At 42.7% G+C, this 22,644-nt stretch overlaps 1 protein-coding gene across 1 annotated transcript in view; it reads right to left on the bottom strand.

Moving 5' to 3' along the window:
* The window catches only part of LOC311016319 (uncharacterized protein), a 558,990-nt gene that overhangs the window by 433,874 nt on the left and 102,472 nt on the right, over positions 1–22,644 (bottom strand). The window contains exons 6-7 of the mRNA XM_084013943.1: positions 13,066–13,188; positions 10,386–10,508 (exon numbers count right to left, since the gene is read on the bottom strand). Of these exons, the coding sequence (XP_083870069.1) occupies positions 10,386–10,508; positions 13,066–13,188 (246 nt within the window). The remainder of the gene's footprint in view (positions 1–10,385; positions 10,509–13,065; positions 13,189–22,644) is intronic.

Genomic DNA, 22,644 nt, shown 5'->3' on the forward strand with positions numbered 1-22,644 from the left:
GAAACGTGAACTGTATGTCCTGGTTGGCTTTGTCTTCAGCCCAGTCCAGAGTGAACTTCTGTGTTAACACTGTCTTCCCGATGCCAGCCACTCCCTTTGTCATCACTGTTCTGATTGGTTCATCCCTTCCAGGTGAGCCTTTAAAGATGTCTTCTTGTCTGATGGTTGTTTCTGGTCTGTCTGGTTTCCTGGAAGCCGTTTCAATCTGTCTGACCTCATGTTGGTCATTGACCTCTGCAGTCCCTCCCTCTGTGATGTGGAGCTCCGTGTAGACCTGATTCAGGAGGGTTGGGTTTCCTGCTTTAGTGATGCCCTCAAACAAACACTGGAACTTCTTCTTGAGGTAAGACTTGAGTTTACGTTGGTACACTGGACCAGCGGTTCCTGAATAAACAACAAAGGAACCCAGTTAGTGGATCCTACAGACCCTTTAACAGTCTATGAACAAGCCATGTGTTAGAGCCATGTATTCCTATAGTCCTCAGTAGTAGTGACATCATGAGCTTCTTTCATGATTAAATCAAACTATTGGACACAAAATCAGGTTAAGCTGATGAAGTGAAAATATAATAAAATAACAGACATTTACAAAACACACAGAACTGGAGGGATATAACACTTTGAAATGCAGCTGCAAAGCTCAGTGAGTCAGTGGAGCGCTGGAGAATAAAGAAAGAGCCTCTTGTATCGCATCACTGACCTCCGGTGGCGTCTGCTGGTCACTACAACACATCACAATACAGCATCATAGAAAGACACGTTGTTGATGACGGTGTTGAAAATAGTACCGTTGGGATTTCTAAATATCCTGGTATACCGTAATCCTCCACGCTGAGACGCCACCATTGAAAACATGGAGGTGTCCTCGTAGAAGCCTGTTTTAAATACATTTTTTGGTTTCATCTCCCAACAATTTAGTTCCTAGCTGAATGTCACGAGTAAACACGGTCACTGGGTGAAGTGCAGCAGATTAATTGCAAATTTCAAGAGAATCGTTCACTTTGGTGTAAAAGCATGAAATTTGGCACAGATACTCTCTAAGGGTCACTTTTTGGGAAAAAGTTGTTGGCCACCCAAAAATTCAAAATGGCGGCACATTTTTTCAATATGGCCGCTATTTATGTCAAATGCTCATTATGTCGATCGTTCAAACTGTGATGTAGGCATAACATTTTGTGAAAATACTCTCTTAAGAATGTTTTTTTGGAGAACAGTGCTTGTCCCTGAAAAAAAATCAAGATGACAACCATTTTTCAAGATGGCCGCCATTTCTCTTAAATCCTTACATCGATTTATCAAATGATGATGCTGTCATCAAGACTGGTACAAATGTTCTTAAAGGAACATTCTCATGGAAAAAGCTGTGTGCCACTCAAAAATTCATGATGACGGATGACGAAAGGATAACCATCCTTTTACCACCTGAATCATACAACAAACCCCCAAAATGGCCTTAATCATACAACAAACCCCCAAAATGTTAAATGAAAGTCACAACTGTTGCAGTACAACTGCTTCTCCTGGTACAAAGAGAGAGCAGCTGCCCAGCGGTATTCAAAAGACAGAGAAACTCCATTCCCAGTATACATTGGTATGTCTGTGTTAGCTAAAACCAGGAAGAGAAGTCTGTTTGAAATACTACATGAACATGGTATGAGTATCTCATATGATCGGGTGCTAGAGATATCAGCTCAACTGGGAGATGCCACAGTAAGCAAGTATGTTGAGGAGGGTGTGGTCTGTCCACTGGTGCTACGGAAAGGGCTGTTCACCACTGCTGTCATGGAAAACATTGACCACAATCCTTCTGCAACAACTGCTAAAACATCAATCTATGGCACCAGTGTCTCTGTAGTTAAAAATGGTCCTCATTTATATAGCGCTTTTATCCAAAGCGCTTTACATTGTTGACCAACATTCACCCATTCACGCAAACATTCACACACCGACGGCAGAGTCAACATGCAGGGCGACAGCCAGCTCGTCAGGAGCAATTAGGGTGAGGCGTCTTGCTCAGGGACACCAGACACACAGCTAGGAGGAGCCGGGGATCGAAACTGCGATATTTCGGGTACCAGCCAACCCGCTCTACCTCCTGAGCTAATGCCCCCCGTTAATGTAGTTCAGCATCCGACAAAAGAAAGCAGTGCTGAGGAGCGTCGGCAGCTTAGGTTTGGGCCAGAAAAAGTCAAGTCTGTGACAGAATTTCCAGACTTTTTCACCAACATCCACCCTGCATTTTTCAAGAAAAATAATCCTTTACCACCAAATACCCCAATGCCAAGCCCAGACACCAATGTTTTCTGGCCACAACTTGCCCTTGAGTATAAGTGGCTAGAGAAAGTAACAGTTGTGGAAGAAATCAATGATGCAGTGAACCTTACATGGTCAGCCCCCTACGACCCTGAATACAGGTTAAGCGGTAGACAATGGATGGATGGATGGATGGGTGACCATCTAGAAAATGGTTGCCACCCTGAATTTTTTTGTGGCACATACTTTTTTCCAAAAGAGACTTCCTTGAAGAGTATTTCTGCCTAATTTTATGCTTGCATCACCATTGGGTCAATTTAAATGATTCATATTCTACAGGACCGGTGGCCATCTTTAAAAATGGCAGCCATCTTGAATTTGGGACAAGCATCTTTTCCCATTATCATGTTTTAGAGAGTATTTATATAGAATATTATGAATATTATGCTTGGATCACTGTTTGAATCATTTATCTAATAACCATTGAATAGCAATGGCGGCCATCTTAAAAACTGGCCGCCATATTTAATTTGTGAGTGGCCAACATCTTTTTCCAAAATAGTGGCCCTTAGACAGTATCTGTGCCAAATTTCATGGTTTTATACCAAAGTGAACGATTGTCTCACTAATCGGCTCTACTACTAGCTGAAAGTCACCAGTTAACACGGTCACTGGGTGAAGTGAAACACCTGTTCCTCTGAAACGGTGGTGATCCTGTCTGAACTCTGTAGAACTTGATTCTGTTGGAATATCGATTCTGACAACCAAACATGTAACAAGCAGACATTAAGATGCTGCTAACAGTTTAAATTCACTGTTTAAAGCTTCTAACTCGTCTGGATGGTTGAAGCAAAATGACATAAACGTTGACATCATGCGTACGCATATTTATGATGACATCAGCTGTAATCGGGTCTGTAGACAATCAGAGAACCTAAACATTGAAGTTGTTTGCAACCTATTAGGAGATAGTTCTTCATGTTGAATCCTTCTCTTCTTTCCACCATGTTAAATCTGTTAAAATCCTCTTACTGATCTGCAGACAGTCAGCCAGCTCCTCCTGCTTCATTCTCCTCAGGAAGTCCACTGTGATCTTCTGAAACGCCTCTCTGCTCCTCCTCTGCTCTTCATCCTCACCGTCCAACAACTCCTCGTCCTCATTCTCCAAGCATTCTGGGTAATCTGGATTCAGGACCTTCTGGATCTTCTTCAGCTCGTTCTTCACAAAAGTGCCGATGTTCTCCTCCAGCAGCTGGAACAGAATGATAAACTGAACATGAACTCTAAAGAACCCAACATGGGATTCATGTGTGGGTCTGAGCAGCATGGAGACCACTAGAACCTGTTCAGCATTGAATCTGTAGTTGATGTGGTTAATAGTGAAAGGTGAGCTTGTACATGTACTCACCATAAATATGGAGTCCAGGTGTGTTTGATGCTGCTGGGTCAACGTAACCTCTGAGATCTGCTGAACTCTGTGGAGAAAACCAAGTTCAAAGAGTCACTAAATCACAGACTGGAGATCAGAAGTGGACGTCGTCATTGTGACGTCACCCATTGTGTTTGGCATTTCCACGGCCATTAAACCCTGGCCTGTTTCTTCTCCCACACTCCTCCCTGTGTCTAAAATCAACTTTGCAAGGTTTGTCCACCTCTTAATCTCAGCCCCAGTAAAATATATCAAGTGTTCAACTCTGTAAACCATCCTCCAAAGAAACAGGTGCAATTTCCTACACGTCATAAGTCTCCCATCTGCATATAGTTCAATGAAAATGTAAATTTATGCATGTGTGTATCTGGTGCACAGAGGCCTCCTGTGTCCTAGGAAGTTCTGACCTGCAAAAATTGGGGAAATATACAGGAAACATCCCTTGACTCGGCAGCGGCTGTGGCTCAAAGGTAGAGTAAGTCGTCCTTCAAGATCGGCGGTTCGAAACCCGGCTCCTCTAGTTTACATGCCGAAGTGTCCTCGGGCAAGATTCTGCGCCATCAGTGTGTGAATGTGTATGAATGATTCATGTACAGGCGGCTCCTCTGCCATCAGTGAATCATGAATGTGTGTGTGTGTGTGTGTGTGAACGGGTATGTGTAAGTGACTGAATGTAGTGTAAAGCACCTTGAATAGCTAGTAAGTTAGAAAAGCGATATATAAATGCAGGTCCATTGACCATTCCAGTCAATGTCCCGAGTCTCTACAAAGCTCTGTCACATAAGTGTGATGGAGCCGAGATTACTTATAAGATCTGGGACCTATCTACAGTCTGCATGCACGAAGTAGGGAAGTCGCAAACTAAAAACTACCTTTCTGAATTACAAAATGTCGCGAAATTGACTGGCCAATATACAGAACCAGCTAGTAACCCTCACTGCTGGCCAGTCAAGCTTAAGCTCCAGTCAATCCGCTGCTTCCAAGCCCACACCTGGCCGCAAGTTGGGTGAGGGGCAGAGGGCGGGCAAGCCATCAAATAGTCTTCTGTTCCCAAGGCCGGCTACTGCTATCGGTGTGGTGAAGATGGCCATATAAAGACTCACTGTGACAATCTCACAAACTCTGCACTTGTCGCCGTAAAGAGGAAGCAGTCAGCAAAGATGGCAGAACTCAAAGACTCCTTCAAGAAATCCTTTAAACTAGAGTCAGTTCCAGTTGAGGGGAGAACCGGAACTGTTGTGGACCCACAACGTCCCAACCAGAGAAACCTTGTTGAATGTCATGAAGTAACCCAGATTACTCCCGCTGTTCCAGCCAGGTTACAGCGCACCTCTCCAGAAAAAAACACATTTTGTCTGGAGAATGGAAGGAAGTTGCTTTGTCTCTTGTTGGTAAGTCAGAAGCTAATTGTAGATTTGGGTTTAGGCATTCTGTGAGTAAAGCTAGTTGTAACATTTAGTCTTGTGTTGATAGCTTGTTGTTTAAATTCTTGTGAAGCTGTCTATGCTAAGTGAGCAATCAGCTAGTTTCAGCCAGCTCAGCTGTAGTCAATAGACTTGATTGGAGGGAGGGGTTACAGTCAGTGCATGAGGTAAACTGAGCACTTAAAAGGCTGTCACTACAGCATCAGCTGCAACGTCTGAAGACAGCTGAACAAAGACAAGGGAGTCTATTTGTGGGAGTCTCAATGGAAGTCCATTGAGGTAGGCATAACATCTCAACCCCCTTCCATCACAGCCATGTGTCTTATCCCAGTAAAGGACATCACACTGGAGAAGATTTTACCAGAGACCCTTCACTCGAGGCTGTAGTAACCCATCCAATCTCTGCTACCCACCATTCTCCACCGGTAAGGAACTTGAAGTACTAGGGGGGCTGTGGAACTGCCAGTCTGCAGTCAAGAAGGCGGACATCATTTCGGCCTATGCCTCCCTGCAGACTCTCCACTTCCTGGCCCTTACAGAGACCTGGATCACCCCAGAAAACACTGCCACTCCAGCTGCCCTTTCAACTGCCTACTCGTTTTCACACTCCCCAAGACGAACAGGGCGAGGAGGAGGAACTGGGCTCCTCATCCCATTGAGATGGTCCTACCAGGTCCTTCCTCTGGACCACCTACCCCGATCTACACTTGAATTCCACGCCGTCTCTGTCACCCTTCCTTTCAAGCTCAACATCATAGTGATCTATCGCCCACCCGGTCCTCTCTGTGACTTTTTATATGAGATGGATGCCCCCCGAGCTGCTCCCCTGATGATGGCACACCACTCATCGTCCTCGGTGACTTCAACATCCACCCGGGAAAGCTGCACTCATCTGAATTCATTGACTCCTTCTCTGCATTTGACCTTACACTCTCCCCCTCTCCACCAACTCACCGGGCCGGGAACCAACTTGACCTTGTCTTAACAAGATCCTGTGGCATCTCGGCATTCTCTGTTACCCTGCTCACCGAGTCCGACCACCACTTTGTGACTTTGTCTCTACCCATGAAGCCCACCACATCCAACCCTCTATGCCTCGAACGGTCACCAGCCGCCCAGAGCCTCATCCCACTCCTCCGTTCTCATTCTCCTCGACCCATCAGCTGCATTCGACACAGTCAACCACCAAATCCTCCTCTCCACTCTGGCTGAACTTGGCATAACTGACTCTGCTGTCACCTGGTTTACATCATACCTGACAAATCGCACCTTTCAGGTCGCATGGAATGGCTCTATGTCCAAACCCTGTTCTCTGGACACGGGTGTCCCTCAAGGCTCAGTATTAGGACCGCTTCTGTTCTCACTATACACCAGATCACTAGGTTCTGTTATTGCATCGCATGGATTCTCCTACCATTGCTACGCAGATGAGACCCAGCTGTTCCTCTCTTTTCCCCCAACCTCTGACACTCACATTGCAACTCGCATCTCGGACTGTCTGGCTGACATCTCTGTCTGGACAACTGGACATGACCTCAAGCTTAACCTGAATAAAACCGAACCGCTCTTCATCCCAGGGAAAGACTGCCCTCGCATGGACCTGTCGGTCACTGTCGAGGGCATCACAGTATTGCCTTCGTCAACTGCGAGGAACCTGGGTGTAATCCTCGATGACCAACTATCCTGCACCCCCAACATCACTGCTGTGGCCCGATCCTGCAGATTTGCCCTCTACAATATCCGCAGGATTCAGACCTTCCTCACAAAGGATGCAACACAACTCCTGGTTCAAGCACTGGTCATCTCCCGCCTTGACTACTGCAACTCTCTCCTGGCCGGACTCCCGGCCTCTGCGATTAAACCATTGCAGCGTATCCAGAACGCTGCAGCACGCCTTATCTTCAATCTACCCAAATTCTCCCATGTGAGCCCCCTCCTCCGTGACCTCCACTGGCTCCCTGTTGCAGCACGCATCCAATTCAAGACGATGGCACTGGCCTTCAGGGCCATCAATGGAACGGCACCCATCTACCTTCAAACACTGGTCAAACCTCATGCCCCGAAGCGAGCACTTCGCTCCTCTACTTCAGCTGTGTGGCTGGCACCACCATCGCCGAAATCAAACAAATGTCGCTCAGCAAAGTCCAGAATCTTCTCTGTTCTGGCGCCTCAGTGGTTGAACGAACTCCCGACTAATGTCAGGACAGCAGAGTCATCTGCCATCTTCCGAAAAAGGCTCAAGACTCATCTGTTCAGACTTCACCTCGACTCTACATAGCATGACCCACTAACACTAACCCCCCCCCCCCCCCCCCCCCCCAAAAAAAAACCTTACCTATAGCACTCTGATCATAGCACTGTTGCTCTTAAGGTACTACTTTACTCAGATGAGGACCTAACACTTGTTCTATTTTTAGCTCTTACTTTATCGGCAATGATACGTTGTGGTTTCTTTGTTTCCTTCTTTTGACAAATGTACTTATTGTAAGTCGCTTTGGACAAAAGCATCTGCTAAATGACCTAAATGTAAGAGAAACACAGTAGGTCGTCGACCGTGTTGGAATTTCTTGGTATAACCTTTGATAGCGTTCTCATGTAAGCATTTCTGCCACAAGACAAGCTGTCTCCCATCTGAGCAGCTATCAAATCCTGGTCTGCAGCTGCCATCATCCCAAAAGGGATCTTTTATCTTTGTTAACCTTAACTCATGTGCTTAATCCCTCAGGGTTGTCATTCATATCATGCTTGGTGGACTCGGCTAACTGTTTAAAATCTAAGAGACACCATGGTTATAGACAAAGGCTATCTCTCAGATCGGTGCTTTTGGTCCCTGCTGTGCAACGAATGGAATAGTATTGCTTTGTTAGTAACTACTTTGTGGAGTCATCTGATCTCTCCAGTTCATTGATGCTGCCCTTCCGCCGGTTTTGGGGATCCTGCAGTAATACATGGTTTGCAGATATCTAGTCAGTTGAAATTAATTCACTTAAAGGGATAGTTCGAAATTTGGACTTTCCAAGTCAGCTGGTGTGTTCGAGATGTCTGGAGATGTTTTCAAGAAATTTAATTCAGTTCTTCTAGTTGCCGAGTTCGCTTGTGCTATGGCTAGCGCAAGTCAATCGTTCTAGCTAGCTCCTCATCAGAGTCATCAGAGTCACTAAAAGTTTCAGTATATTCTCCAAAAGTGTCCATTACTGTGAGATTGAAGAAACTAGCACTGCAGGCTACTCTGCGTCTGTAGCAATGACAGCAGGTAAACAAACTATTATAGAACCGGTAACTTATAAGTGCTGGGTGATATCAGTCCGCCGCTACCATAGCCTACTAGGAAGTATGACCAATGCTGCTGCTGCTGAGACATAAATCCTTATAAATGCAAGGTCGGTTTTATTTCAAACATTCTATCAACACAGATATGTACATCGATAGTCTGCTGTTACAATTGATTTGCCTCGGGTGCACTGTGGAGTCGGTATGAGTTTTTTAATGCCATGCTAGCTAGAATAGATTGACTTGCGCTAGCCATAGCACAAGCGAACTCGGCAACTAGAAGAACTGAATGAAATTTCTTGAAAACGTCTCCAGACGTCTCGAACACACCGGCTGACTTGGAAAATAGGTCTTATGTCCAAAATTCCGAACTATCCCTTTAACAACCAAACTAATGCCATCAAAGCAATGCCAGCAGGAATTCAGTTCCACATTAGATGTCAACAGCCAGAATCCCAGAGCCTTCTCGAGAATCCCTTCATTCAGCTCCTCATCAATGGTCTTAAGAAAGGGCACGTGTCATGCATGATCTGATGGAACATGACAGATGATGCATGGGGAAATTAACACTGCTTTCTGTTCCTTTCCTTCCATGAACAAATTCCTGAATCATCGCTCCTCAATCCACCGGCTGACTCCCCTCTTCATCACGGATGATTGCAAACCCAACGATGAGATTGCAAACCCAGACGGCAGCGGGTGCCAAGGTCCACACATAGAAGATTTAAAATGAGCAACGTTTGTCTCCGATCTTGTGCTGTTTTGGGGGGTTAAGATATTTACTCATCATCACTTCCCATCATCTCTATGTAATCACATATGGGGAGTGATGAGGCCGGAGCCTAGACACCAGACTAACTAACTATGTTCTGTTGCTACAATAAACATTCTAAACGTGAGTTGTCTGACTGAAATGAGTTTGCTCTGTTTATCCTCCGTTACATTACATTGATGAGTCTTGTTCTGATAGTTTATGCTTGTGTCAGGATCAATACTATAAATGGATCTGGGTCACATGAGACCATGTTGTAGACATGTAAACACTCGTCTTAGTGCTGCACTCAGAGTGTTGCTAGCATATTGTTGGGTTTGTGGTTCGTAGCTGAGCCAAAGGGAAATATCTCCCGTTGACAAGTCAAATCTAAGGTCCATCCTATTATCTGGAGCTTTGAACATTTCCGTTGCATTAGAACCTTATGGGGTGCCAATCATGTGGAAACAAAGCTTTGACTTGTGAAAAAACTTTATATTTTGCTTGCAAAAACTCCACTGGGCATCTGACGGTTCTGGCCTCCAAGTAGTGATGTCCAAATGAAGCTTCGTGAAGCATTTTCTTTATTTTCTGAGCCCAATAGATGGCGCTCTCTGTTCAACAAAGGGTTGAAGGCCGATATATTTCCATTGCTTTCAACCCTTTGTTGAACAGAGAGCGCCATCTATTTGGCTCAGAAAATAAAGAAAATGCTTCACGAAGCTTCATTTGGACATCACTACCTCCAAGTAGTCCACTATCTCCTGATAATAGACACCTCCTCACGCATTATCAGCTATAAACCTAAAATAAGAGTTTGGTGGATATAAAGTGTCTTACTTTACTACACTACAACCTCCCTTGAGTGACAGGAAGACGAGTTTGATGTCTTTTGGTTGGTTTGGTTTGGAGTATTTTTGTTCTTAGCTTACCTCTACTTTTCTTTGTCATTAGCCTTCACCTTATCTAAGTTAGCTTTCTCGTCTTTTCTTTCAAAAGGTTTTGACCTCACTGTCTCTTTAAGGTTTGATTATTTGATTATTTATTAAGTTTTAGTTTAATCTCAGTAAAAAAATGAATTTAATTGGTCCCCTGTTAGAGCTTCAGTGAAACACGACACTGTCTCTTTCTCATATCATCGTGGCTCAGAAGACCTAACAGTTTGCAGGATTCAGGGCTGGTGGACTCGGAGTTATTGTTTAAGGGGCTAGTCTAGACCTGATTCATCCTGTAAGGAGAGTTCAGTTTCATTTCTTACCTTCCATCAGCAGCTTGTTCAGCTTTAAAAAGAATAGGGCAACCCATAGAGTGGTCACTCTTTATGGATACACAGCTGGGTCCAGGTCCAGGTCCAAGTGAGTCTGGTCTCTGCTGCTGCATCCTGATACAATAAATACAATTTAGGGAAATACTTTTTCCAAGATTCTCACTAGTTAAGCTTAATTTGTCACAATACAAGCCACAACATGACGTTTTCAAAAAACGTTATCACAATACAATATAATCGTGATACATAAGTAAACCCCCCCCCTTCCTATCTGCAATGTCCCGAGTGATGCAAATAAACACAAATGATCCTGCTGTAAAACTAAGTAATGCGAGGTGAAAGTTGCATTGTGGGAGGTGTTTGGCAGTTCAGACCATCACATTATTCATTCAGCAGACTTGACTTAAAGTCTGGGTAAGCCAAAATCAGTCATTTTCTTCTAAACACGTTAAATGGGTCATAACATGTCTCCTTAACACATGTAAAAAGCCATCAACCATATACTATGTAATTGTGGAGCTAGGCATCTGAAACGTTTCTGTGTCTTGGATTTAATGGGCGGGTCTGAAATCACTTTGGCGTTACGTATCGCTATTGTAGTTAGCATAAGCCCTCCCCTGCTGTATAAATCCTCTAATACTGGCCTGTATTCTATTACCGGCCGGTTTCTAACATTGGCCAGTCTCGCTGTCGGCGGAGGTAAATAACGGCTGGTCTGTAATGGAGTCCGGGTTAAGTCTCCACAGGCAGCGTTATTTCCACGCTTCCCATTCATTGTCAGCCGTGCAATGCCTTCGCGTCGCGGAGATTTTGGCTGAAGCTGTATTAGAGGATTTATGGTATGTAAGAAGCCCTGCAATGCATTCGCCTCATGGAGAGTGTGGAGAGACGGTGCGGCGCCGCCTCCCGCAAGCTCTCGAAAATCTTTTAAACTGACCGTTGTCGATCTAAAATAAAGACAGATTTAGCAACTGCATAGCTTATTTCTCGCATAAAATGTTTTCAGAAACGCATTACGGTGAACTATTGTCGGAAAATAAGAGAAAGTTTCCAAACGAGCCGCCATGTTGGTCGGTTTGAAATCCGGGAGCAGAGAGGACAGCTGTGAAAGCGATCGACCAATCAGGTGCAGCCATGAAGTGTGCGCGTGATTGTATGAAGGAGAGCGCCTGTCAATCATCCTCCTAGTGGCATTCATTTATTTGTTTATTCATTCTACTGGTAGTCCCCCCTGCGCATGGGCGGGGTTCCAGCGCCTCTAACTGACACGCCCCCAGCGTTTGAGAGAAGACAGAAGTGCTTGTTTTTCATGACTTTGAGACCTAATTTCATATATTTGGCAATTTTTTTAAACTCTCAAAGTTGGCAGGGTGAATAACAACACACTGTTCTGTGGTATGCCAAACTCAGAACACATATTTGTTCTTACTTTACCCGGACTTTAATGTTGATGGATGCTGTGTTTTTGTGGTTCAACAGACCAACAGAGAATCTGAATTTCCCAGTAAAACTTTCATTCCTGTCATTCAATATTTGAAGCTGATCAGCTGAAGTGTCAGCAGGTTACAGTGTTGGTCCAGGTGTATGTCAGGTAGTAGTGTAACGACTCATGCGATGCATCGATGAACCGAGTGTCAGTTCTATCGATTCAACAAAATCGATCTGCTAAAATAAATAAATAGAATCGTTTTGGCTTCACCAATAATCGATATAAATGAGTTAAATGATTGTTTTAAGACTTTAAAGACACTCTCTCCCCTGCCAGCATGTGCCCTATTGAAAAATCAAAATAAGTGAGCAATGTTTAATTACATTTTTGTATTCACCATAAAATATTATGCAGGACTACTTTTTTTTATAGAATAAATATGTTTAATAAGTAATTCTGTGGTCTGTTTATTTTTTCACCTTTCAGAAGAATACAGATAGTCTCACTCGCATTATTGCATGTTTATTTCATGGATATAGAATTGTGGTTAAAAGTTACTGACTCGACTCGTGGTTTACAGAATTGAATCGTTCCAAAAAAAAATTGTCCTAGAAGCGAAAAGCCAACTACTGAATTGTTAATGGAATCGCTGTGAAGCCAACGATTCACACCCCTAGTGTCAGGTTAATATTTAATCCGAATGTCTTTTTATTTTACTTACATTAGTGATGTGCAAATGAAGCTTCGTGAAGCATTTTCTTTATTTTCTGAGCCCAATAGATGGCGCTCTCTGTTCAACAAAGGGTTGAAAGCAATGGAAATATATCGGCCTTCAACCCTTTGTTGAACAGAGAGCGCCATCTATTGGGCTCAGAAAATAAAGAAAATGCTTCACGAAGCTTCATTTGGACATCACTACTTATCATCAAACTTTATTGATTCTTCTTCTCAGACAACTAAAAGTACAGAGGTCAATTAAAGCTTCTGGTCTCAGTGAGTGTTCACCAAAGTGAAAACAAATGGATTCAACAGGAGAGTCGACATAGATTCAGATCATCCCCTACAAGGATTACAAAGGTCTGGACCAAGACCTGAAAACGACACTGTCTCTCTCTCATATCATCGTGGCTCAGAAGACCTAACAGGTTGCAGGATTTAGGGCTGGTGGACTCAGAGTTATAGTTTAAGGGGCTAGTCTAGACCTGATTCATCCTGTAAGGAGAGTTCAGTTTCATTTCTTACCTTCCATCAGCAGCTTGTTCAGCTTTAAAAAGAATAGGGCAACCCATAGAGTGGTCACTCTTTAAGGATACACAGCTGGGTCCAGGTCCAGGTCCAAGATAGTCTGGTCTCTGCTGCTTCATCCTGATACAATAAATACAATTTAAGGAAATACTTTCCCAATAATCTCACTAGTTAAGCTTCATTCATCACAATATAAGCCACAACACGAAATTATATAAAAAAAAACATTATCACAATAAAATATTATCGTGATACATAAGTCCCCCCCCCCCCCCCCCCCCCCCTTCCTATCTGCAATGTCACGAGTGATGCAAATTGATCAATAAATATAATTGCCGGCAACTTCCCTCTTGTGCTGTTTTTGTCAGAGATCTGAGCCAGTTCTGACAAAATAAACACAAATTTATTTGACTTATCATGAAACTTTACTGCTTCTTCTTCTCAGACAGCTAACAGTATTGAAGGCAATTAAAGTTTCTGGTCTCAGTGATTGTTCACCAAAGTGAAAACAAATGGATTCAATAGGAGAGTCGACACTAGATTCAGATCATCCCCTACATGGACTACAAAGGTCTGGACCAAGACCTGATTCTTCACCTCAGGACAGTCATATAATAACAAGGTTCAGTTTTAAACTCAATAAAGTGATCTAGTTAATATTATGTATATTTATGTTGTTGAGTGAGAATCATGATGGTGGAGTGATCTGAGTCCTGGACACTTGGAGATCCTCGTCTCACCTCTGAGCTTTGGTCTGGCTGTCATGTCCCCCATCCTGGGTGGTTTTAGAGGGAAGGACTCCGTCCTCTCGGTCCTCACACTGATTCATAGCAGAGTCTCCACCTGCTGGCAGAGATGCACACTGTCACTACGGCAACACTGACAGCAGAGAGGCAAAGTCCCGCCCCTTCCTGTGTCTCCAATGGGACCTCATTTCTTGAAAACTATGAACTGTAGTTAACGGCGAGACCAATTATGTTTTAGTCCCGTTAGCTTTAGACTAGGGATGCACAATATTATCGGCAAGGTATCGGTATCGGCCGATATTGACGTTAAAACGTATTATTGGTTATCGGCTAACACACCGATATATTAAACCGATAAATAAAGACGGCTGCTTCCTTGATTAAATCAGATTAAATGCCCGAGGGCACGAGGATTGCGTGCGCATCGCAACGCCACACGTCACCTACTTCAACTTGCAGCAGAGCGAGGGAGAAGTTTAAAATGTCAGCTGTGTGTACGTTTTTTAAGGTGTCGGAAACGGATAGCAAAGTTTGTATTTGCAACGATTGTTCAGCGTCGGTGATGCGAGGAGGAGCCAACACGCATTCTTTTAACACGTAAGTCGCAGTCGGCAACATTTGTTTGATCATATTCCCTGAAGCCAACACTATACGGCGAGTCAGAGGTAACGCCAAGCGCCCCTCAGGTGGAGACTGATTGTCCCACTGTGCACGGAGCAGGGAACGCGCACGCTCGCTCGCCCACTCAACCTAACGTTGGTTTTGTTGTCTAAAGCTAACGTTGGTTTTGTTGTCTAAAGCTAACCTTGTTTTTGTTGTCTAAATATAACTTTGGTTTTGTTGTCTAAAGCTAATGTTGGTTTTGTTGTCTAAAGCTAACCTTGTTTTTGTTGTCTAAATATAACTTTGGTTTTGTTGTCTAAAGCTAATGTTGGTTTTGTTGTCTAAAGCTAACCTTGTTTTTGTTGTCTAAATATAACTTTGGTTTTGTTGTCTAAAGCTATCGTTGGTTTTGTTGTCTAAAGCTAATGTTGGTTTTGTTGTCTAAAGCTAATGTTGGTTTTGTTGTCTAAACCTAACCTTGTTTTTGTTGTCTAAATATAACTTTGGTTTTGTTGTCTAAAGCTAACGTTGGTTTTGTTGTCTAAATATAACTTTGGTTTTGTTGTCTAAAGATAACGTTGGTTTTGTTGTCTAAATATAACTTTGGTTTTGTTGTCTAAAGCTAATGTTGGTTTTGTTGTCTAAAGATAACGTTGGTTTTGTTGTCTAAATATAACTTTGGTTTTGTTGTCTAAAGCTAACGTTGGTTTTGTTGTCTAAAGCTAACCTTGTTTTTGTTGTCTAAATATAACTTTGGTTTTGTTGTCTAAAGTTAACGTTGTTTTTGTTGTCTAAAGCTAATGTTGGTATTGTTGTCTAAAGCTAACTTTCCGGGGTGTGTGATGCTCCGCAGGTGAGGCAGAGGTGTAATCAGCTGAGCGGGGCAGGAAGGCTTTGTGTGCGCACGCTGAGTCGACAGACGCTTCATGAAGAAGCGGGTGTGGAAGAAAACTCTTCAGGTCCAATTCTATGGCTGGTTCAAATGAGGTTTAATCACTGACAGTGGAGAAAAGAAATTCACAGTGTATCCATGAAGATCCATTCTGAATAGTTTGGTGCAAGGGAGAGTTTTATAGACAGAACCAAAGGGGCAGGTCTAAACAGTGGATTTACATAGATTCAATACGCGTCTCTCCCAAGAGGAAGAGACGTCCCGAGACAACAGAAAGGTGTGACTTCCCTCGGAACAGCTGGGTTCTTTCTACATAATGACACATCAGGGGTCATTCATGAAGGCCTTGATCAAGTATGTGAGATACAGGTGTTTCGGAGACGGTCCAGGAAGGGGAACAATTCAAAGGGTCTTTTCATCAAGAATAACAAGTCAACCACAATCAAATAGGGACAGCAGGACATTTGATGAGTAAAAGAGAAAGGAATATTAGTATTAGATTAAAATAAGAATTGTAAGGTAACGCATTTTCTTCTACACGGGCAAGAAACGGGTTTGCTCCGCTGATCTGTGAGCGTGCGGGGATGTTATTCATAGAAATGCACTGTTAAAATATTTCAGTTAAAAGGGTGTGTTAAATAGATTATGAGTTAATTATTTGGTACAATATCAGTAAAACTGTGACGCTTTGTGCTGTAAAACCTGTTAAAACATGTCGTTTACTTGTAATTGTACTAGTGTACTCCATGCCGTTTATCGATAAGAGAAGACACGGAATCTGGTGCACACGCACTGACGAGCACTCGATGGGAGGGAGCCGAGGAGCTCGGTGGTAGAGGGGGGATGCATGAGTGTTGTAACATTCAAAATGTGACTCGATCTGCCAGACTTGCCGACTGCTAGTGATGTCAAAATGAAGCTTCGTGAAGCATTTTCTTTATTTTCTGAGCCCAATAGATGGCGCTCTCTGTTCAACAAAGAGTTGAAGGCCGATATATTTCCATTGCTTTCAACCCTTTGTTGAACAGAGAGCGCCATCTATTGGGCTCAGAAAACAAAGAAAATGCATCACTAGGAATTAGTCAAAAAATAATCAGGCATTACTCAGAAATAGGTACACAATCAGCGATTGTTGTTTCATGAAGTTGCCGTGGCCATGGCCTTTGCATTGTTAAATTGGTGTAAAGTTTGGAACAATAAATGAAATGTATTGTAAATTTTGCAAATTGTCAAACATTGAATAATTGTTAAATTGGTTTGTTAAATTGGTTTGAAATATATTTATCTTTTTTTCATAGCTCAAAAAATGAGTAACTTGTTTTTTAATTTATATAAATTCTTGCGATTTAAAATGTATTTTGTTGTAAAGTCTGTTTGAATATTGAAAGTTAAATAATTTTTGTGACTTGAACGTTCATATTTAAGTTCAACGAAATGGTTAAATTCACATTATCACACAGTGTTGGTCTGTTGGTTGATAGAGCAGAGTTGATTGTCACAGCAGCAGGAAGGAGGAGCTGCTGGACCTGAAGTTTGTCTCCGAAAGAGCCGTTTAGAAAAATTAACGACATGGGGAGCTTTGTGTAGTCCATTATTGTAGTTTTTTACCGCAGCCTTACGTAACAGCTGTCAATCATCAGCGGGCACATTTTAATGACGTAGCTTTGTGAAAGTCCGTGTGGGTTCTCTGTGCAGCGATGGTTGCAGTCACATAGTCAAAAAATTAGGTCCTAACTCCTTTTCCTAACTCCTTTTCCTTGACCTTTGGAGAAAACGTCACGGGGTTAAGGAAGGTTGGAAGGAGAATTCAAAAGGATTTAGGAAAAGTCGACTGCGGTGCTCAGAGAATCCGACCGCATTTACATTTCATTTGTGGTTTTAGTTTCGTTTTTGTCAAATTTGTAACATAATTGCAATAAATAAAAAATACCATTCAATTATTATCACTGGCCCTGTGATAGACTGGCGACCTGTCCAGGGTGTACCCTGCCTTCGCCCAATGATAGCTGGGATCGGCTCCAGCCCCCCCGTGACCCTGAATACAGGATAAGCGATAGACGATGGATGGAATTATGATCACTGTCCACATATGTTTATCAACACAATTCCAATTACTATATGTCTGCATGAAAGTCATTGTTAAATATGCAAATAAGTATATTGTTTGTTTTCATGAACTGCCAAGGTGTGCCTCACTTTAAATGTTGCTCTCGCAAAGAATTGTGGGTCGGCCTGATCTCCTCTCCTTTGGTAAAGGAAGGTCTGTTGTATCCTAAAGGAGCTCTGAAAGGAAGCACTGGAGCTCCTTTTCTTTGCATTTAGAGAATTTGAACGGCTCTTATCATGGTGGCCACTTATTTACTTCCAGGTCACTTTTTCAGTTAGGAACCTTCTGAAGAGGAAGACTGTTCGACTGCAGCCAGTGACTAAATTCATGTTTGACAAAACCGAAACTAAAACCACAAATGAAATGTAAACACAGCAAACGGTCAAACAGGAAGGAGGAGCTGCTGGACCTGAAGCCGGTCAGTGAACCAGCTGTTTATAAAAACCAACAACATGGGGAGAAGTGGACGACGCGCTTATTGTAGTTTATCCAGCGCAGACGCACGTCAATCATCAGCAGCATTATAATGACGTAGCTTAGTGAAAGTCCGGTTGGATTCTCTGAGCACCGCGGTTGACTTTTCCTAAATCCTTTTGAGTTCTCCTCTCGCCTTTCCTTAAAACTGTGTAACCTATCTTTTTGTTGTGGCAGCCCTCAGTAGTGTTATCAGGTATTCATCACAGGATGTGTAGTTTTATTGTGAAGGGGTCACCGGACGTTGTTGTGGTTGCCGCGGGAGATGACATGTGTGAAGACGAATAAAGTCGGCACTGTTGTCGCTGAGGACGGCCATTCGTGTCTTTTCTTATTTTATTATTCACCCAGTATAGGCGCCCTGAACTCTCGGTTACACAAGTTATAGGAAGTAACGTAATCACACAATATTAAAACAAGTATAGGAAGATACGTAATCACACAATATTAAAACAAGTTATAGGAAGTAACGTAATCACACAATATTAAAACAAGTATAGGAAGATACGTAATCACACAATATTAAAACAAGTTATAGGAAGTAACGTAATCACACAATATTAAAACAAGTATAGGAAGATACGTAATCACACAATATTAAAACAAGTTATAGGAAGTAACGTAATCACACAATATTAAAACAAGTATAGGAAGATACGTAATCACACAATATTAAAACAAGTTATAGGAAGTAACGTAATCACACAATATTAAAACAAGTTATAGGAAGCTACGTAATCACACAATATTAAAACAAGTTATAGGAAGCTACGTAATCACACAATATTAAAACAAGTTATAGGAAGTAACGTAATCACACAATATTAAACAAGTTATAGGAAGCTACGTAATCACACAATATTAAAACAAGTTATAGGAAGTAACGTAAACACACAATATTAAACAAGTTATAGGAAGTTACGTAATCACACAATATTAAACAAGTTATAGGAAGTAACGTAATCACACAATATTAAACAACTTACCGGTTTGAAGGATGGACGTAGAAACGGTAACTGTTGAGGACAGGATCAGATGTCTCCCTGTGTTTTAACTGCGACACTAATCTCTCCGTTTCTGCTGCACTAGTGAATTGTTTCACTTTCAGTCTTCAGCCCCTCCCTTCCTGCTCTCTGTGTCTGCGCGTGCCTGTGCGGGGTGTGCGCGCCTGCAAACCTCTTGCGCGGACTTTCTCGGACATATTCAGAAGTTGAAAAAAATGTGCATACTAATAGAAAACGGCGAAAATTCAATGATTTTAAAGGTTTAGTAGTTGGCCACAAAAAAGTGGCTCGCTAGCGCCCCCTAACGCAAAGAAGGATGGCCAGCTCACACCGTAACTCCAATTAACTTGAAATTTTGCACGGACATGCAGAACCGTGTGCTCTACATAAAAATTACATTATGGCACCAAAGTCCGCCACCGAAATTTCCCGCCATTTTGAATTTTGTGAAAAACACGTTTTTGCTAATTTCTCCTAAACCGTGGATCCGATTCTCACCAAAATTTCTGTGAATCATCATTGGACCAAGCTGGTCAAGTGCTACCAAAAGCTTTGTGAAATATAGTTGCGTTCAGAAGTTATTAGCCAATGAACATCAGAGGGGCGGGGCTCTAGAAATCAATACACATAACTCCACAATATTTAACCCAATCATCATGAAACTTGCAGGATATGTTGACATATGGCCCTGGAACATATCCTGAAAGTTTTATTAAAATTGACCACTCGGGGGCGCTACAGTAAATCAGCCATTTTTCACGTTTTTTCAATTATAGGGTATCGTATTTTAAAGAACTGCTCCTACAGCGTTGATCCGATTCCTACCAAACTTTGCGAGCCTGTTCTAGAGGCCTCGCCGATTTAAAATCATCAAAAGGTCTTACATGAGTCCAAGGGCGTGGCCGGGACGACGTCCTGAACATGGACGAAATTCATGCTTCGCCACAATACTCTAAACTGTTATAACTTCAATGTACATTGTCCGATCATGTTCAAACTTCTCACATTTGATGAGAGTCCCACCCTGAACACATCTGCACTGTAATATTGACTCACAATCAGAGCGCCACCTAGTGGCCACATAAAATGTCATGTTTTAACACCCGTATAAGGTCCCAGTGTCGTGGAACTTTGCACCCCAGTCTAGCAGGACAACTTCAATCGTCTGATACGGTGATCGACGCAACAATTCAGGCAAGGGACGACCGGCTGTGTGGCAATGGCCGGGGACGACGCGCGCCGTGGCGATGGCCGGGGACGACAGGCGCCAGCCGTGGCGGTGGCCGGGGACGACCGGGGACGACTGGCAACGTGGCGGTGGCCGGGGACGACCCGCCCCTTGGCGGTGGCCAGGCCAGGCGGTCCGACACGTCAGGCGGTCGTAGCACTAACCGAGTTACGTGCCATGCGAGGGCCCGTTATCACTGCTCGCAGTTTTAATTACGCATGTATTTATGTTAATGCTCTGACCTCCTGTTTGCTCCATGATAGAGCTTGTAGTTGTGATATTCCTCATGATTAGTATTTCACATTTCTGTGTACAAGTTATGGTTTATTATTGTGTTCATAAAACAATGAGAACGTGTTCATTTCTCTGCATTATAGAGTAGTTAATTTTAGAGCAGATTGTGAATTGTATATTTTATAATCAGTAGTTTAATGTTGTGATTTAAATGTTGTCATGGTTGTTCAGTTGAAGATGTATTAAGTTTGGTAGGTGGCTTCTTTAGATTTAGGGTTTAGGATTTAGGGGATCTTTCCAGTGATGGAAATGGAAATTATGATGCAGGATGTGTCTTGTCTTTTGTTGAAAAGCTGTTTAAGGCCATGTGGTTGCTTTTGGGTTGGACTGGGTTTTTTGTGTGTGGAGTATTGTCTATTCAGTGGACAAAAGTACTTTGCAATGGTTCTAATAGTGTAAATGTAGTGAGGTAGGTTTATGAGTTGATGTTCAGGTATATTGTGTTTGGCAGGTCGTTTTTAGGAAACAATTAGAGTGCTCTGACTGTCTGAGTTGTAATTTGGTGTGAAGTATTGGCCAGCATGTCTTTTGTCTTGCAGACTTGTTCTTATGTTGTTGTGGGCCAACGTGTGTGTAGGTTTGAGGGTACTTTGAAGGATTACATTTTTGGCAAATTGAATTGGAAAGTAGTGCTGATGTATGTTGATAATTATTCTACATTGTCATTTGTAAGTCTTTGGGATGTATAATTATATGTGAAATGAAGGATGGAAGTATTGTTAGGAGCTTATTGTATTATTTTTGTATGTTATGAAGTTGGTTGAATATGAATTTCATGTGTGTTGTATTAAATTGTAAAGGGCTTGTTTGTTAGATGTGTAAGTTTGCTTATCATGGCCCATATTGTACCAAGGATGGTTTGTGTCATCATGTTTTTGGAAGTAATCTGAAAAGTATTTGCTAGGCTGGCAAATGTTTGTCCCTCATGCATCATGACATGATTGTGGGCTCTTATTTTACAATCTTGCCTGTAAGACAGAATGACATACAAATGTACGTTTTGTGTAATGATATATATTTAACCATTCTTAATGCATGTTTGTATACAGTATAGTAGTTGTTAGTCTCAGTGTAGCATTGAGGGATTATGGAGGATAACAAATAAAGAATTAAATATTGTAAGGTACATGCATTTGATTTATTTGTGATATTTGAAGTTGGGACTATGTGTCCCAGGTGTACACATGGCTTTTGTGTAATTTACTATGTTAAATTAGTGTGTAAAAGTTATTTTTGTAGGGTTAAACATGTCAAACCTCTGTATATTGTAGTCAGACATGGGTCAAGGAATATTTTACATGAATTAGGGAGTACCTTTATGTGGTTACTTTTTATTGGAGAGCTTTAATAGTGGTACTTTAATGATAGCCAATTGTGTTTGTGAGGATAATGTGGGAGGGGTTTAGCTACAGGTTAAAGGTGCCATATTATACTGTTTTTCATCCATTCCACACAGCTGTCAGAGGTCCAACAACACTGTTTTTGATATGCATTGCCTCAAACCCATCTGTGGTCCTGAATTTGAATTTGTCTAAAAGTTGCTCAAATGAGCTCTGCTGAGAACAGGCTGTTTCTGTGTCTGCACCTTTAAATGCTAATGAGCTCATCGCTTACTTGGAGAGACACGGAGACTTATGCTAGCGGCAGCATGCGGCAATGTTTATGTGGAAGTATCGCTATGGCTCGCCTATGTGTCTCAGGTGAAGTTGCTGGTCCCGTATGGTTGGAACAGATCCTTTTACGAGGGTCAGTGTCGAGGCAAAGCCAGCTTTGTTCTGACCCTCGTTACTGAAGCAGTCCGATGTGAAGTGGTTAGCACACACATAGAAGCTAACACGGACCGTAGCCGGCACATGGTCATTAAAAATGAAACACAAGAGACCAGACCCGGACCGTCATCCACGGCGCTGTGTCGGACACGCACCCCCGGGTTCTGTCCGACCGGAGGCAGCAGTGAAGACGCACCAGAGCATGAGACAGAGAGAGGATTGTCTCCAGCTTCACCCGCACCAAGATTTATTCATGGAGCACCAGCCGGATCACCCAGCGCCATGACCGGTAAGTCGGGCTGCACTCTCCCCGCTGTGTAGAAACGCCCCCTCTCGGATATCTCCTATCATCAGAAGAGTTTGGTCTATGCAAATGACTCCCTTCCTTACGTAACGATGGGAGCTGAATCTGTAGGCCTGTAGGAGCGCCATGGTACCAGTGGAGGCGCTGCAGAGACC

This window comes from Eutrigla gurnardus, assembly GCF_963514095.1.
Source record: "Eutrigla gurnardus genome assembly, chromosome: 7".
Taxonomy (NCBI): Eukaryota; Metazoa; Chordata; class Actinopteri; order Perciformes; family Triglidae; genus Eutrigla; species Eutrigla gurnardus.